Below are 14,885 nucleotides of genomic sequence, written 5' to 3' on the forward strand. Positions count from 1 at the left end.
GGTGATCAACAACGAGGCGATGAAAGAATGGAATAAGTTGGTCTAGCCAAAAAGAATGTTTAAAAAAAGGATGTGAGAAACAAATACAAGCCTGCGCAACCAACGACAGCAAGATTCGAAAGAAGCGTAAGAAGAGGAGGCAAGCCGCGGGCGAAGCGGCTGGGGCTGCCATCCTTATGAGATTGGTAGGGCAGAGCGGCAACGCCTTACTGCCTGGCAAGCTGGGTGAGGCTCTCATCTCGGAAGGAACCCCTGCCCGGCACGGATGACCAAGTGTGGGATCTGGATGGAGCGGCAGTCCATGGCGAGATATCGGAGTTAAGCCCGCCGCCTGCCAACGTGACATTGGCTTCGGGACAGCATTGGCGTTTGGGTGGCAGTGCCACGGACAATGACATTTGGTTTGGTCTGAACATCGTTCTTCAAACTCGCAATCTCTCGGCGGGGGTGTTTTCAGGGACCGGAAGCGCACGGCAAGACGCCTTGAATACCACCTCCCAGGCCTGCCCAGGCCCAACTAGGCTTACCTTGCCGACCTTAGCTTTAAGCATAGATGGCGACGGGGATCTGGGTATCCACGCATCATGACTCGATCCTGCTACCTACCCGTCAGTCGCCGTGAACAATTGCAGAAGTTGGAAGTTGGAACGGATATGGGATGACACCGGTACGCTAAAGAAGCAGCGTCTCCAGCGTGCGTGGGGGCCTGCTTGGCAATCGGGTGCCGGCAGAGGATAGACGCTAAACACCAGCTAGTCTCGCTGCACTCTGCATCACGCATGAGTGATATTGAAGATGGAAAATATAAGGTTCTGTCGCAATGTTTATTTATATAGAAATTTATCGCACGCGTACCAGTTGGAACGCATGTTGAGGATGAAGATGAGGATGGCGATGATGCAGCGTTATTGCTTGGGATGGGGGACGAGAGCACTGTGTGAAGGTTGCGAAGAGCCCCGATTTTCAGGTGGTCTTGGCGCCGCAGGGGTTGACAAGCCCAGGGATGAAACCGCCAACCTGGACGACGATCAAATCGAAGAAGAAGAAAAAGAAAAAGTCGTTTTCCTCACGAGGCAAGGCGTGGAAAAGTGCCTGGGCTTCACTCAAGCAGCCAATTCATGACATTGGCCGCCGCTCTGACAGCTTGGCCTTGTTCGCAGGGCAACTTTATACATACGACTTGGGCCTATGACTCCGATTTTAACCACGTTGCCGTTTCTTGGGATAGCGCTGCCAGATGGTTCGTGTTCAGGTCAGCGACACTAGCCACCCGGTCGCTAATTGGAGCTTTAGCATAAGCATATATCATCTGAGTAAGTTGCACATTCCGCTTCTATCACTGGTTCTGGGACAGGTCGCCAGCCAGTGACGCAGGCTGGCTATCGCTGTTGCGAACGACGCCCGGAACGAGGTGAGGCTGGACGAAGGCTCTTTAGACTTTACTTGAGCAAGAGCGCAGCCATGTTGTTTATGTTGCATATCAAGGGCCATTATATACCGATGGATGAAGCTATGCATATCATCTTACTAAGTAACATCAAGTGCTTTGAAACAGGCTCCTGCTGCTGATAAGTCTTCCGTCATGCGAATCCATCCCGTGTACTTGTAACACAACTTGAGAGAAATCGATTTCAAACCAGTTTCTAGGTCAGATATTACAGACCTCGACAATTCGATGGACTGTCGAGTGTCATCACGCTTGATGTAGCCGCCGCACTTGATCCGTCACGGGACCGCGATTCGGGGGGTCACCCTCTTCAGCGAACGCATGTCACCCTTCCCAGTTCCTTTGGCATGGCCAGTGTAGCTCTTCGCGAATAAGTAGATGTTCATCGGTAAGATGGCGGTCCATCATCAGACGTCTTCCGAACGAGTCGTTTCAACAGGCTGCCTCTGTCGGCCAAGTCGGAGTTCAGCCGGCTAATCGACTCGTTGCGTTTGCTGATATAATATGTATTTTATCTCGAACGATCGCCAATCACTGGCTGTCCTGTCCGCCTGGTGCAATATCATCTATGGTCAAATCCACACCTTCAACTGGAAGCTGGAAAATGAAACATTAGCCAAGCCTCAGAAGCATGGATCAATGATATCAGGCTCCAGTCCCATCTCGGAGCCAGTTAAGCACTTCCGACTGAGAAACCTGCTTGTGCCTGGCTTAGTGGTCTGCCTGTCTCCGGATACTCATTTCTGACGCGAGCATTCACGCCAGCAACTCGAAGACGACACGAATTCCTTTCCATGCCTACAGACAGAATAACCTGATAGAGGCACTGCTTGTCATGAAACCCATGTAGAAGCATCGAAAGTGTAGTTTACCGAACTTGAAATAAAGGGGCCAATGTTAACCGTTGATGTGATGATATTAAAGAGGGGGTGAAGTGGGACGACTGATCATACAAAAAGGGAATTTTGACAGAGATCGTGGATGAAGAGGCCATGTGAAGGGTTAACCACGCAGAGTGTGTGCCAGGCAGCAAGCAGCCTTCCGTGAAAGATGTTTGCTTGCTCATCCAATCAACTTCGGTCCCTTATAACCCGGTGCTGCTTGCCCTTTCACCAATACTCCGTAAAGATAATTCCAATCTGACAACCTTCACTGATCATGCGCAAGGAAACTCCCATCATGCTTCGTCCAGTATTCAATAAAGCGCGGAACACTCCTGTGTCTAGGCCGTTCGCAAATCAAACGCCATGGTTTCCAAGAACACAAATGCGGGTGAGTTGGTCGCCACGCCCCCGGCGAGTCGAAGCTTCCACCCGCGCCACAGCAACGGCGGAAGCATTAAGAAGAATATCAGTTCCCTCATAGCCGGCTCGGGGGCTCTCATTGTGGTCTTAGCCCTAGCCGTTACACCCTTAAGCTCAGATATACCAAGAGAAGATGGTTGAAAAATTTGGGCAGCCTTCAACAGAGCTCGCGTATCCAGTTCAATTACCGCACCACGAGAAACCACACTGCTCTAGACGCGTATTTGACTTCATGATTCCTCTCGAGGCGGCTTTGTCGATGAAGGTTTATTCGGTCAAGATCTGATAATAAGCCCCGGGGTGCATATACTGGATGAGGGCACGCGTGTCTTCTACCTTCCGGCAGACGATGCGGCGACCACCCCTGTGTTGTGCGTGAGTCTCAACCATGCCCTACCTCCTACTAGAGCAGGAGGCCACTGGGGGCTCAATGACTTGGTGAATGAGCATATTGCTCTGATGATGCAGGCAATCACTACGCAACATGTGGTTGAAAATATCGTATTAAAGTGGTTGTAGAAAAGTCGGTTCGAGCGATGCTGTATACTCTTCCATTGGTCAGATGTGGCATCAGCAATGCTTTATAATGACGGGGATTTCACGCTTATTCCCTCCGATGCTATGTCGAGTGACAGTGAAGCCAATCGCCGTGGCATGGGAACCAGATAAGTCAATCTGGGGTTGGGTTTCAAAGTTGCATTGTATAACACCCAATCTCGACTCAAATATATTTAGGTTATTAAGTGGTGCTCAAGCTGGCCCTGTCGTTAGTGGGGTTAGGCGGGGTAAGGCTCCCGCTTGTCAGTGACTTGACATCGCCAGAAGGAAAAAAAGTTAGTGGTTTGGATTTGGTGAAGCAGATCAAAACCACCAGCTCGCTCTACAAATCCATCAAATTTACCACACAGCTCCGCAAGGATGCCGGTAAGCCCCGAATACCTGGTCATCGAGGACTGGCCGAGGAATGAGAAGCTGCGACTGACACGCGCCTAGTTGATAATGGTCACAGGCTTCCCGACTTCGGGCAAGTCTACACGAGCGAAACAACTACATGCCTACCTCGACGAGCGGATAAAGGAAACGTCCAATGGAGTCCCCCCCCAAGTACCGCCTGCACTTAATTTCCGACCAGACGCTTTCGATATCGCGCTCGGTGTACGACTTGTCGGCCCTGCCGGCGCATACCCGCTCCGCCAACGCTTCGGAAAAGGATGCGCGAGCAACCATCTACGGTGCTGTCAAGCGCGTGCTGTCGGACAAAGACATAGTCATCCTAGACGGCTTAAATTACATAAAAGGCTGGCGATACCAACTGCACTGCGAATCAAAAGCCGTACGGACACCGAGCTGTCTTCTTCAGATCGGATGCCCTCCCCGACAAGGCGAAGGAGGTCAACCAAGAGCGACTACGAAGGCAACAGGAGGCAAAAACTGCTGGCCAGCACCTCGAACAAGACGACGAAAGCGAAGCGCCATACGCCCCAGAGAACTGGGACAACTTGGTGTTTCGATATGAGGAGCCGAACGCAATGACGAGATGGGACAGTCCTTTATTTACACTGCTATGGGACGATGATGAGGAACAAACGAAACAGACTTTCAATAGTCTATGGGACGCCGTGGCCGGCGAGGGGCGCAAGGTCGTTAAACCTAACCAGGCAACCGTCCAACGCAGCCGTGACGCCGGCGGTGACTATCTGTACACCCTCGACCGCGAGACCCAAGATATCGTCAAGGGCATCTTGGATCAGCAGTCGGAAGAGGGAGGCGACGATATCAGACTGCCCAAGGACCCGAGCCAAGCCGGTGGCGACGAATTGATCGTCGAGCTGCCCGCCGGGAGGAAAACGGGTCTGCCCCAACTTCAGAGAATGCGCCGCGCCTACATGAATCTGAACAGGGGTGGTATTGGCCTCGAAATGGTCGGCAACCTGTCCGGATCAGCAAGAATACGGGACAGCTTCGTCAGATATCTGAATGATGCTTTTGAGAGGGAAGGCTAGGCACAAGCACGAAGCTAGCTCCATTACCCCTGAACACGCCATCAACCTTAGCCCACCCTTGATGCAATGATACCCGGCGAAGCCATCAATTGGCTGTCCCTTTACTTTTTATGTCTTGCAATGGCAACGTCACCATAACAAGCAATGCCATTTTCATGGCCGCGACGGCGACTGTAACAATTCGTACCAATGCATCATGCATGCGTGCTGATCCTCATCGAAATCTCGAGTTTTGTCCCGAGCTGAACAGGCCCGGCAGCCTAGGTACTTTTCCCATTGACCCGAGGAGCCACTGGCGTTCCGTCAAAGCCCTCGGACTCCCAAAACCAATTTCCACAACTGCTGCCAAGGTCTAAATATGGCACAAATAAGAAAAGACGTCGCAGCCACCCGAAAACTCTGGGAAACATTTAAGCATCTAGGGACAAATCCCGTATCGCGTGAAGATACTCGCCGGGTCCGACCTGAGACTACTAGCGGTCCTTTGACAGAAGTCCCTAGTATGGATACGGGCCCTCGTACGGGTACCATGAAAAGTTCACCAAACCAGGCCCGACCGTACTCTTCAAGGACCATCTGGGTGCTCAAGCACACCAGTGACGGGTTTTGACATCATGAGCAGCGCAAGTTGGCAGTGAAGACTGTGAGGACTAGCAGACTGGTAATGTGCGCCAAGACACCGGTGCATAGGGCTAATACAGCCTCACCGGACGACGACCTGACTAAGAAGAAAACGGTGCTCCCAGATCTCAGCTTACGGGTGGAGCCTGGCGCTAATGCAATAACCCTTCTAAATTAAGGAGATTGGTAAATCTTGGGATCTCCCATCCCCTAACCAGTCCGATCTCACTACTGCACCCAGACTGCTTTCGGTACGAGATCGACAGTCCCAGGAACCCTTACTGTTGATCGACAGACAGGCTTAGACGGGTCGAGGCCGGCCGTTCTTTGAGGGCTCAACGGGTCGTGGAGAATTGCTCGCGACCTGGGCACAACGCAGAGCGCGGCTCAGGAACAGGTCGACATCCGTACGTGGATACGGCTACTACTCCAAGGCCATAAAGGCCATGGACTACTTCAGGATGACTATACGCCTTTTGGCCCTCTCGAGCGAGGCTAATTGAATAGAAGAGCAGACTAGGCCATGCTTGGTCAGGATTTAATACTCCTCGGACTCTCGTGTCCATGGGAGGTACCGAGTCGTGTGTAACAGTGGTGGTGGCTCGTTTCCGTTCGGCAGCCACTACTGTCCTAGCATCCGTGTGGTTTCTTGGTATCGCCGCCCGGCTGACACTCACCATGTGCCGCTGAGCCAGCAATGAGATTGCCGAACGAGGGCTGTATAAGTTTAGCCTCCCCCCGCGAGAGTTGGTGGAAGTCTATAGTGTTCCGTTCCCATCATCTTACGCGTCATCGTTTCGATTCAAGTCATTCACTTCTATTTCACTCGTTCCTAACTATCTATCATGCATATTTCCCACGCCGTCACTCTTTTCGGCCTTTTGGCAACCCACGTAGACGCCGCTTATCCCATTGTTCCCAACACAGGCGGTGTGAATCAAAACACTGGCGAACGACCGGATCGGTTGGAGATCAATGGCTTCGCAAGCAAAGGCGGCCCAGCTTGGGATTTGTTCGTGCTATGTCTGAAGGACATCCAATCGAGACCCCAAACCACCATCGACTCATGGTATCAGATCGCAGGTATGCTATGCATTACTATAACGGCATTGTTGCGGTATCGCTAACAACACGAAGGTATCCACGGCCGGCCGTATAATGCCTGGGACAACGTCAAGAGAGCACAAGGGGCCCAGGCTGGAGGCTACTGCCCACACTCGAGTGTGCTCTTCCCGACATGGCATAGACCGTACATCCAACTTCTCGAAGTAAGCGTCTCCTTACTACTCAACTTTCAGACCCATTGGCTTACACCGTGACAGCAAAACATCTGGCAGTGTGCTCAGACCAAGGCAAAGTCTTACCCAAGCTCAAATCGCAATGAGTACATATCGGCTGCTGTGACGCTTCGCTTCCCTTACTGGGATTGGGTAGCTCAAGCCGCTCTCCCTCCAATCGTTACTCAAACCTCGGTGGTCGTCAACACCCCCAGTGGCAGGACCACTGTGAGCAATCCGCTCTTCCAGTACTCATTCCAGAGCAGCTCGACGACTGGTCCCCGGACCAGCGACTTCCCTGGCACCAGCGCTCCTCAGGCGTACAGAAACACTGTCCGCACGCCCACTAGAAACGGCGCGTCGAACCACGACGCTGTGAACGCCGCATTGAAACGCAACGCGGCTTACCTCCACGACACCACTTACCTCATCCTGACTCAGACCAACAACTATGCCGAGTTCTCCAATAACGGGTACCCTGGCTCCATTCAGGGTTACGGGTCCATCGAGAACCCCCACGGCGCAGTGCACAACGCCGTTGGCGGCAGTGGTGGCCACATGAGCTACCTAGACTACGCCGGCCACGATCCTATTTTTTGGCTTCACCACGTTGGGGTAGACAGACTCGTGGCAATCTGGCAAGCCATCCACCCCGACTCGTGGCAGATTAACCAGCGCGATGACTTTGGAACCTTCTCGATCGCTCCGAGCACCGAGACGGATCAGACGAAACTTTACCCCTTCTCCAAGGACTCAGCGGGCACCTTCTACACCAGCAACGACGTCCGGGACACCCGGAGCCTCGGCTACACGTACCCGGAGATCCGCCCCTGGGGAAAATCGGCGCAGCAGAACTCGGCCGACGTGCGCGCCGCCATCCAGCGACTGTATGACCCTAACAACAACCTGGCGCGCCGCCACAACCACAAGTGTTCGAAGCGCGGCGGCGCCGGCAGCCCCAACCCCTCGGACAGGGTCGGCTCGCTCAACCCGCCGCCGGCCGCCATCGTTGACGGCAAGTACAAGCAGTGGACGGTGAACCTCGAGGTGAACAAGTTCGCGCTCAACAGCTCCTTCGTCGTCTACTTCTTCATGGGCGCTCCCGCCAGCGGCACCGAGGAGTGGCTCTCGGACATCAACCTGATCGGCTCCTACCCCTGCCTTCGGCCCATGGGTGACGACCTGCCCGAGGACCTCAAGATTTACGGCACCGTACCGCTGACGCGCGCCATGCTCAACGGCATGGACGATGGCCACCTCAAGAATCTTGAGCCCGAAAACGCTACCCCGTACCTGCGCGAAAATCTGCAGTGGCGCATCGCCGACATGAACGGCGTCGAAATCCCCGTCACCTCTGTTGCTAGTCTTAAGATCTTCGTCGCTGATCAGGAGGTCACGCCGCCCAGCTCTGGCTCCAACCACCGCAATGGCGGCGGCGAGGAGTCGTCGGCCTACCCCGTCTACGGCAAGGCCACTGCCCACCTCAGCGTCACCGAGGGCAAGCCCGGCAGCGCCGAGAAGGGCGATGACTTCTTGCACAAGACCGGTGCTGCCAACCGGGAGACGCCCGAGAAGCCTGGAAAGCACGAACACCCTGAGAAGCAAGACAAGCCTGAAAAGCCCGACGTGCCGAAGCCCGACGTTCCCGAGAAGGTGAACCAGTCCAACAACGACGCGAACCATGGGTTTATCGTGAAAGGGATTTACCGTCGCGCGGTCGTGTCGCAGTAAGTTGGCGATGGGGTCCGAACTACGATCACATTATTTCCTTTAGCATATTTATGTTCTGTACATATACCGTAATCTTTAATACACTATCGAATTTCAAACTCAATCCACCTTCTCGTGATGGCGGACAGCAACAGTCTACCAGTATAATGGGTCGTGACTAGCTATTCCATCTCTTCTCCTGTCGCCCCCGTTCCAGTGGCCGCCATTAGCAAAGGGCTGCACGCGATCCAGTTCTATCTTATCCAACTCATGCAAGCTCATATGATTCTCATAACCGTGCACGATGCAAGTAAGACGCCACAAACTCAAGCGAGACTCATGGCGGCCATTTGTCGCTCCGGATACCCAATACAGCGATATCTAGGTCACCCGGTGATCTCTTTCCCGAATACGACGTATTGACCCCTATTCCTCCGTCGTGCCAAGGAACCCCAAGTTCGACTTGCTCACCCATCGCTCATGCTAGCCAATGAGACATGCATGTCTTCTGTGCGGGGAAATGCCTTGGCGGAGTCTGGCTGACATTGCACCCTGATTATGGAAGGAGATATCAGCAGTATAAATCGCATGGAGATTCTGGTGTAACTTGAGCTTTGGCTGGTTCATACTCCCTTCAAGGTGGTTGGACCTCTCGCACAGCTACCACATCAGCCACCATCAGATCAAAATGGCCATCATCGGAAACAAAGAGCAGTTCGGCGATCCGCGGCTATCCAAGATCGCCGAAACCGACACCAAGAAATGGTACCAGAAGCCGAACCTGAGGTTTCTATACCTCATTCTCGTACCCTGTGGCTTGGGGGTTGAGTGGACTTCGGGGTTCGATTCGTCCATGATGAACTCGCTCCAAGCCGTGCAATCGTGGGTGGACTGTAAGTTCATCCGCCTTGAGTTTCGTCAAGAAAGGATAAGAAAACTTCCTGACTGAATATCACATTACAGACTTTGACAACCCCACTGAAAGCCGGTTGGGTCTCCTGTCGGCAATCTACTCCCTGGGCGCGCTCCTGGCGATCCCATTCGTGCCGACCGTCTCGCAGTACCTGGGCCGGCGACACACCATCCTGGCTGCCTCGGTCGTCATGTGCCTGGGCGCGGGACTGCAGGCGGGGGCGCGCAACGCCGACATGTTCATCGCGTCGCGGTTCGTGTTGGGCTTCGGGATCCCCTTCGCCATCGTCAACGCGTCGGCGCTGATCGCCGAGCTGGCCTACGCCAAGGAGCGCGCCGTCCTGACGTCGCTCTTCAACGCCTCGTGGTTCGTCGGCGCCATCGTCGCCGCCGGTGTCACCTACGGCACCTTCCAGATGACCTCGACCTGGGCGTGGCGCCTGCCCAGCCTGCTGCAGCTGGTCCCCAGCCTGTGCCAGATCAGCTTCATGTACTGGTGCCCCGAGAGCCCGCGCTGGCTCGTGTCGCGGGACCGCGGCGACGAGGCGCTTGCTGTCCTCAAGAAATACCACACTGAGGGTCACCACGGTGATGAGTTCGTGAGGCTCGAGTTTGCGCAGATCCAGAGCACCATTGCGCAGGAACAGGCCATGGCCAAGAGCTTTGTCTGGGCCGACGTCCTTCGTGATGCCCCTATGAGACGCCGCTTCTTTCTAGCCTCGGTCATGGGCTTCTTCACGCAATGGAGCGGGAATGGGCTATTGTCGTTCTACATGAAGAAGATCCTGAACATGGTCGGTATCACGGACAATCGAACGGTTCAGAAGATCATTCTAAGCAATACTTGCTGGGGGCTTATCAACGCGGTACGATAACTGTATTTCCCTTTACCCCTGAGAATGTGAAACTGGATATCTCGTACTGACTTGAGCACATGCAGGTACCTATTGCCCTCGTTGCTCCCCGTTTCAAGAGACGCCATATGTTCTTGCTGTGCACCATTGGAACTGCGGCCGTTTACACAGTATGGACTGTCGCATCTGCACGATATGCAATAGACAACACAGCATCAGCTGGCATCGCCGTGCTAGTCTTCATCTATGTCTATTCCCCTTTCTATAACGTGGGATGGAACGCACTGGCCTATACCTATCTCGTGGAGATATTTCCCTACCAACAAAGAGCCAAGGGCATCGCCGTGGAGCAGCTGACAGTCCGGTTCGCCGTGTTCTTCAACACTTACGTGAACCCCATTGCACTTGACCGGATTGGGTGGAAGTACTACATCGTCTACTGCGTTTGGATCTTGGTTGAAATCGTGACCGTCTGTAAGTCGTCTCCTGCATTTTGAAATCTGGGCCGAAGCAAAAGATACTGACCAGTTTCTTATCTAGACTTGTTCTTCCCCGAAACCTATGGCAGAAGTCTGGAAGAGCTGTCCTTCATGTTTGAGGACAAGGCCGTCCAGAACCAAGTGGAAAGCAACGTCGACAAACAGCTGGAGATGGAACCCATTGATGTTGCACCTGCTGACAAGGACACCCCGAAGGTGTAAGATTACTAGATATTCACACGCGGTTGGGGCGCCTAATATGTGTTTAGGTCAGAATGGCTGCATTGTTTGAATATGCTTCCTACTTTTAATCTTGGTGGAAGCGACAGTAACCTTTACAACACGTCCGCCGTGCTCTCCCTTGTAGCTACACCTTCCATGTGGTATATGCAAATGGTATCATGAACGATTGTGTGAATGAGAATAATTCAAACGGAAGAAAGGAAAACGTTACCCAACGGTATCAACTGTCCCTGATCGCAAACGACTAAACACCAAAGCTCTAAAGTTGAGATCCCCAGATAATCATAAAGGGCTAGACCACGGAGCCATCATCAGAAAGCACGTGGCTTTTTGTCTTGTAATCCAAGAACCTCGCTACCCGGAAGTCCTCAGATTCTACAATACTTTCAGCGTCGCAGTCTTCGCTTATTCGACCACCCGGACTTGACGGGTCACCGATCCACGACATATGCGACTGATCTGCGATCCGAGGAGCTCGGGGCAACGAAAGCCTCGACCAAGACCACCGGGTGGAATCATTCGCTCCTGATGCAGTGGGTAAGGTCTCTGATGACATCCTAGCCAGCGGGCACCCGTCTGGCAGGCTGTCATCCGACATTTCGAGGTCCAGCCCGAATGTGGATATTGAAAGGTCCGCGCGGTGATGACTTGTACCATCTCTACTGATATTGTTGTGGCTGTTGCTATTTTCGTCTTGGCTATCGTTTACGTTCTTGTTGGCAATATGGTTGACTTTGGCAGGCATAGCAGCTTGTATGTTTGGACGCTTGCTAGTGGTGACTTCCGACGGTCTTGGATTGGTGACGCCAGAAATCCTTAGATTGGTGAAGCCGGATGTCCTCGTGTTGCTGCAGGGTCCGAAGCTTGTGAGACATGATCTTGTCGGGTTTGGGACAGTCAGGCCCAGGGCCTGGGGTAGGTATCTGGTGAAGAAGCGTTTCGTGGCGGGTACGGAGGCACATATCTAATTACCCAGACGTCGTTAGCAGTTCGCTCCCGTGAGATAGTCAGGGGTTCCAGAAGCTCACAATACCAGTGTTTAACTCGACCGCACTACTCCAAAACACGGAGCCGGCATGATACGTCAGGTCATAGTCGACAGTCATGTGGTACGTGATATATGTGCGAAAAACGCCCACACCACACGCAATAAAGCCCAAACTGAAAAGAGCAATGACAACAAACCGATGGTGGCTCGTCAACTGCAGCTTCAGGGCAGTGAGAATAGGTAGTAAAACCACAACAAAGTCGGTTACGGTGTTAATAATACCGGCGCTCAGGAGATGGGCGGCTTCGTCAAGACAGTTACGCGGCTGGTCCGTGACGTTCCAGTAACTAGAAATGGGTCTAAATAGCAATGAATTAGTAGGTATGGTGCGACCAATGACTGGGTTAGGAGGTGGCGTAGAGGCACTTGCAGAGAAAAGGGGTAAAGGGGTAAAAATGTGATTATTCGTACCTGCATTGCAACACGACAACAAGACAAAATATGACCGAGTTCAACGAGATCAATGCTCCGCAAACTGCCACGAACCTTTTTAAGTGCGGTCGACTTGCACCGATCAGTCTGTATAAAGTAGAGAGAATGGACAGCTTCGTAAAACATGACCCGAAGTTGAAGAGGTTGGCTGCAACCAAACTATGGGGTTGGTTAATATTGTTAGAATGTCACTGTTGTTGTGCCTGCAATCGCTTCGTGATAGAAGAACGTACGTACACTATCTTCAGCCCAGACTTGAACTTGTACGTCTCTACATCGTAGATATGCACCCCCCACCCAACCGTCCGCTCGGCTAGTATGGCAATGCCTGTGAATACTGTTGCAAATAGCTGGTTCAATTAGTATCTGTTCCTATCGCCGCATGTGGTTGAATGGGGAGGAAGAAGAAACGATCTCATACATATGCTACCAACATAAAGGCATCATCCATCCCGAAGCTCTTCGTGATGTGTATGCGTGTATACATGCGGATCGCGATCATGATTGTGACGATGCCGGTGAGGATATAAACCGTAATCTCCGCGGCTGGGCCCTGGGACCGTGGGTTCTCGTAATTGGGCTCTGGCCAACTGGCGATGACCTCGGGGGGCGGGAACTTCATTGTCGGGCTGGGTGTGGACGTCGTCCAACTCCTCTACATGTGAATAGACATTAATCCCCAAGCAGTTCCGTATCTTTGAAGGGGCTCCGACTAGGGCAGGTCAAGTTATTATACCACAAACACAGCAGCTGAAAAGGGGAGTCGTGCTCCGTACGGGGGAGTAGGAATTCCATATATGCAACCAGATGCAACAGGCCCCGACGTCTGCTGTTCCTGGCAAGTGGATGTATCTTTCAGAGAAATCGAACGAGGTCGCCAGCAAGCATGTCACAAAGCCCAACGCACGATCCGGTCCGCGATCTTGCATGTGCCTGCCGGCAGCGCCACCCGCCGAAGACGTTGAAACCAATACACTTCGCCCTCAGCAAGACAGACGTCAAAACGAATCTGCCATATGAAGACTTCTGACAGACAAATGGAGCCTTCCATGACCCCATCATGAGATATGGAGTTGGGAATTCGAAGTTTAGGTGATGCATCACTTCTCATAACGGCCCTGCAGGTTGACTGCGCAAGAAAACGCGAGTGAGTCAGTTTGTATAATTGCTTTTTGGCGCTGTCTGCAGCGGTCGGCATCCGCAACCACTTCACGGCGGGGGTTTTCTGGTTTCATCTTGAGCGTCCCTCAAATCGGGCCAACTTGCAAAAGGCAGTAGCATGGTCTGGCAATGTTTTTGTGTTAATTCCGATGACGGCTATAGTCAGGATTTGCTCTCTCGCATCGGCATGGCCATTCATTCGTATTAGGACGTCAAGTCAGTATACTTACTGCACCTGCGCACGGAGATTTGCGGCGGGGCTTGCATTATGCAATCTTTGAGGTCTCTCTTTCTATAGTATTCTTGGTCGGAGCCGATATCACGGACATTGCCTCTGTCTGCACGGTGGTGCCGGTAGGGGCCTAGAGGGCTCCAATAACCGATCGGAAATCACTGCATGCGCGCATCGGGCGTATCGGGCTGTCCATCCCCCTCCCTATGACTGATGTGCCGCTCATCACCTGCAAGTCTGCAGATCATTCGGAAAGGAAGTCGAAGGCTATGGGATGAAACGGAGAAAGACCACTTATTATGCATCATGAGCAGGCTGTGGTCAAGTGGGGGTTGTGTTGTGTTCATCCCCTGTCCCCGAACGAGCCTCCTGTTTGCGGAGGCAGAGGCACGAACGACGGGTTGAGTTAACCGAGACGACTTGGATGTCTTCACACCCATACATATTTACATCGCCTAGCTGCACGATCCTGGTTTGCCAGGTCTTGTGTTTCTCGACTGGGTATTCTGGCACTTCCGACGGCTGCGAGCCTGGACTGCCCCTGACCCTGATCGTGGCTTGGCACCCTTTGATGGTTTACCAACTGCCCTGGAAATGCGGCCTATCGTGACGTGCATGCAGACTTCATTCTGATGCATCAAACTCCCAGAATCACATGTGCCGATAAAGACCGTATATTCATTCGTATGTAACTCTACTCGGACATTACGTGCAGGTCCGATATTCACGGGCGACACTTGTCGACACGGTTAGGGGTGTTGGATGTCGCGTCCAGCTGCGGCCACGAAAAAATCGTTCGATTGTTCGATAGAACATGCCTCTTTTGCACAGATGACTTCATGGTCTAGGGGTTCTTCGCTGTTCAAGGCCGACGGCCGCGTGGGAGCACTCAAAGTTGCTTTCGACTGCCAAAGCTTTGATTGCAGGAAAAAGCAAATTCACGGAGGACATCGACACATAGGGAAACCACGTCGCCGTACCTAATATCTATAGAGGTGTAATAACAGAGCTTATATAGCCCTTTTGGGCACTCTGCTCATTGTGCCATTGCATCTCGCTTGTTTCACCTCTTCCTTCGTTTGCCCGGATCATACTCCCGCTCATCGATTCGATCGCCTTCCCGCGGCTGCCGTCGTCCATAAGCTTCTGGAGGGGTGTCAGA

The 14,885-nt window shown here is 52.8% G+C and overlaps 4 protein-coding genes across 4 annotated transcripts; 3 read left to right on the forward strand and 1 right to left on the reverse strand.

The window, feature by feature from the left end:
- Window positions 1-3,669: 3,669 nt before the first annotated feature.
- Window positions 3,670-4,754, forward strand: PG998_008082 (uncharacterized protein; the record flags this gene model as incomplete). Its single annotated transcript, XM_066874898.1, has 3 exons — window positions 3,670-3,675; window positions 3,745-4,002; window positions 4,050-4,754. The coding sequence occupies 3 exons, from the start codon at window positions 3,670-3,672 to the stop codon at window positions 4,752-4,754; spliced, it is 969 nt and encodes a 322-aa protein (XP_066730843.1).
- Window positions 4,755-6,220: 1,466 nt separating this feature from the next.
- PG998_008083 (photo-regulated tyrosinase) lies at window positions 6,221-8,383 on the forward strand (the record flags this gene model as incomplete). Its single annotated transcript, XM_066874899.1, has 3 exons — window positions 6,221-6,458; window positions 6,513-6,643; window positions 6,698-8,383. The coding sequence occupies 3 exons, from the start codon at window positions 6,221-6,223 to the stop codon at window positions 8,381-8,383; spliced, it is 2,055 nt and encodes a 684-aa protein (XP_066730844.1).
- A 667-nt stretch (window positions 8,384-9,050) lies between these two features.
- PG998_008084 (uncharacterized protein) lies at window positions 9,051-10,829 on the forward strand (the record flags this gene model as incomplete). The annotated part of the gene is made up of 4 exons (XM_066874900.1): window positions 9,051-9,255; window positions 9,326-10,140; window positions 10,215-10,602; window positions 10,669-10,829. The coding sequence occupies 4 exons, from the start codon at window positions 9,051-9,053 to the stop codon at window positions 10,827-10,829; spliced, it is 1,569 nt and encodes a 522-aa protein (XP_066730845.1).
- Window positions 10,830-11,857: 1,028 nt separating this feature from the next.
- On the reverse strand, window positions 11,858-12,952 carry PG998_008085 (uncharacterized protein; the record flags this gene model as incomplete). Its single annotated transcript, XM_066874901.1, has 4 exons — window positions 11,858-12,185; window positions 12,310-12,489; window positions 12,568-12,680; window positions 12,752-12,952. 4 exons carry the CDS (start codon window positions 12,950-12,952, stop codon window positions 11,858-11,860), a joined length of 822 nt encoding a protein of 273 aa, XP_066730846.1.
- Between the last annotated feature and the right edge of the window lie 1,933 nt (window positions 12,953-14,885).

Source organism: Apiospora kogelbergensis, assembly GCF_038363985.1.
Source record: "Apiospora kogelbergensis strain CBS 113332 chromosome Unknown utg000005l_segment0_segment0, whole genome shotgun sequence".
In the NCBI taxonomy this organism is placed as follows: domain Eukaryota; kingdom Fungi; phylum Ascomycota; class Sordariomycetes; order Amphisphaeriales; family Apiosporaceae; genus Apiospora; species Apiospora kogelbergensis.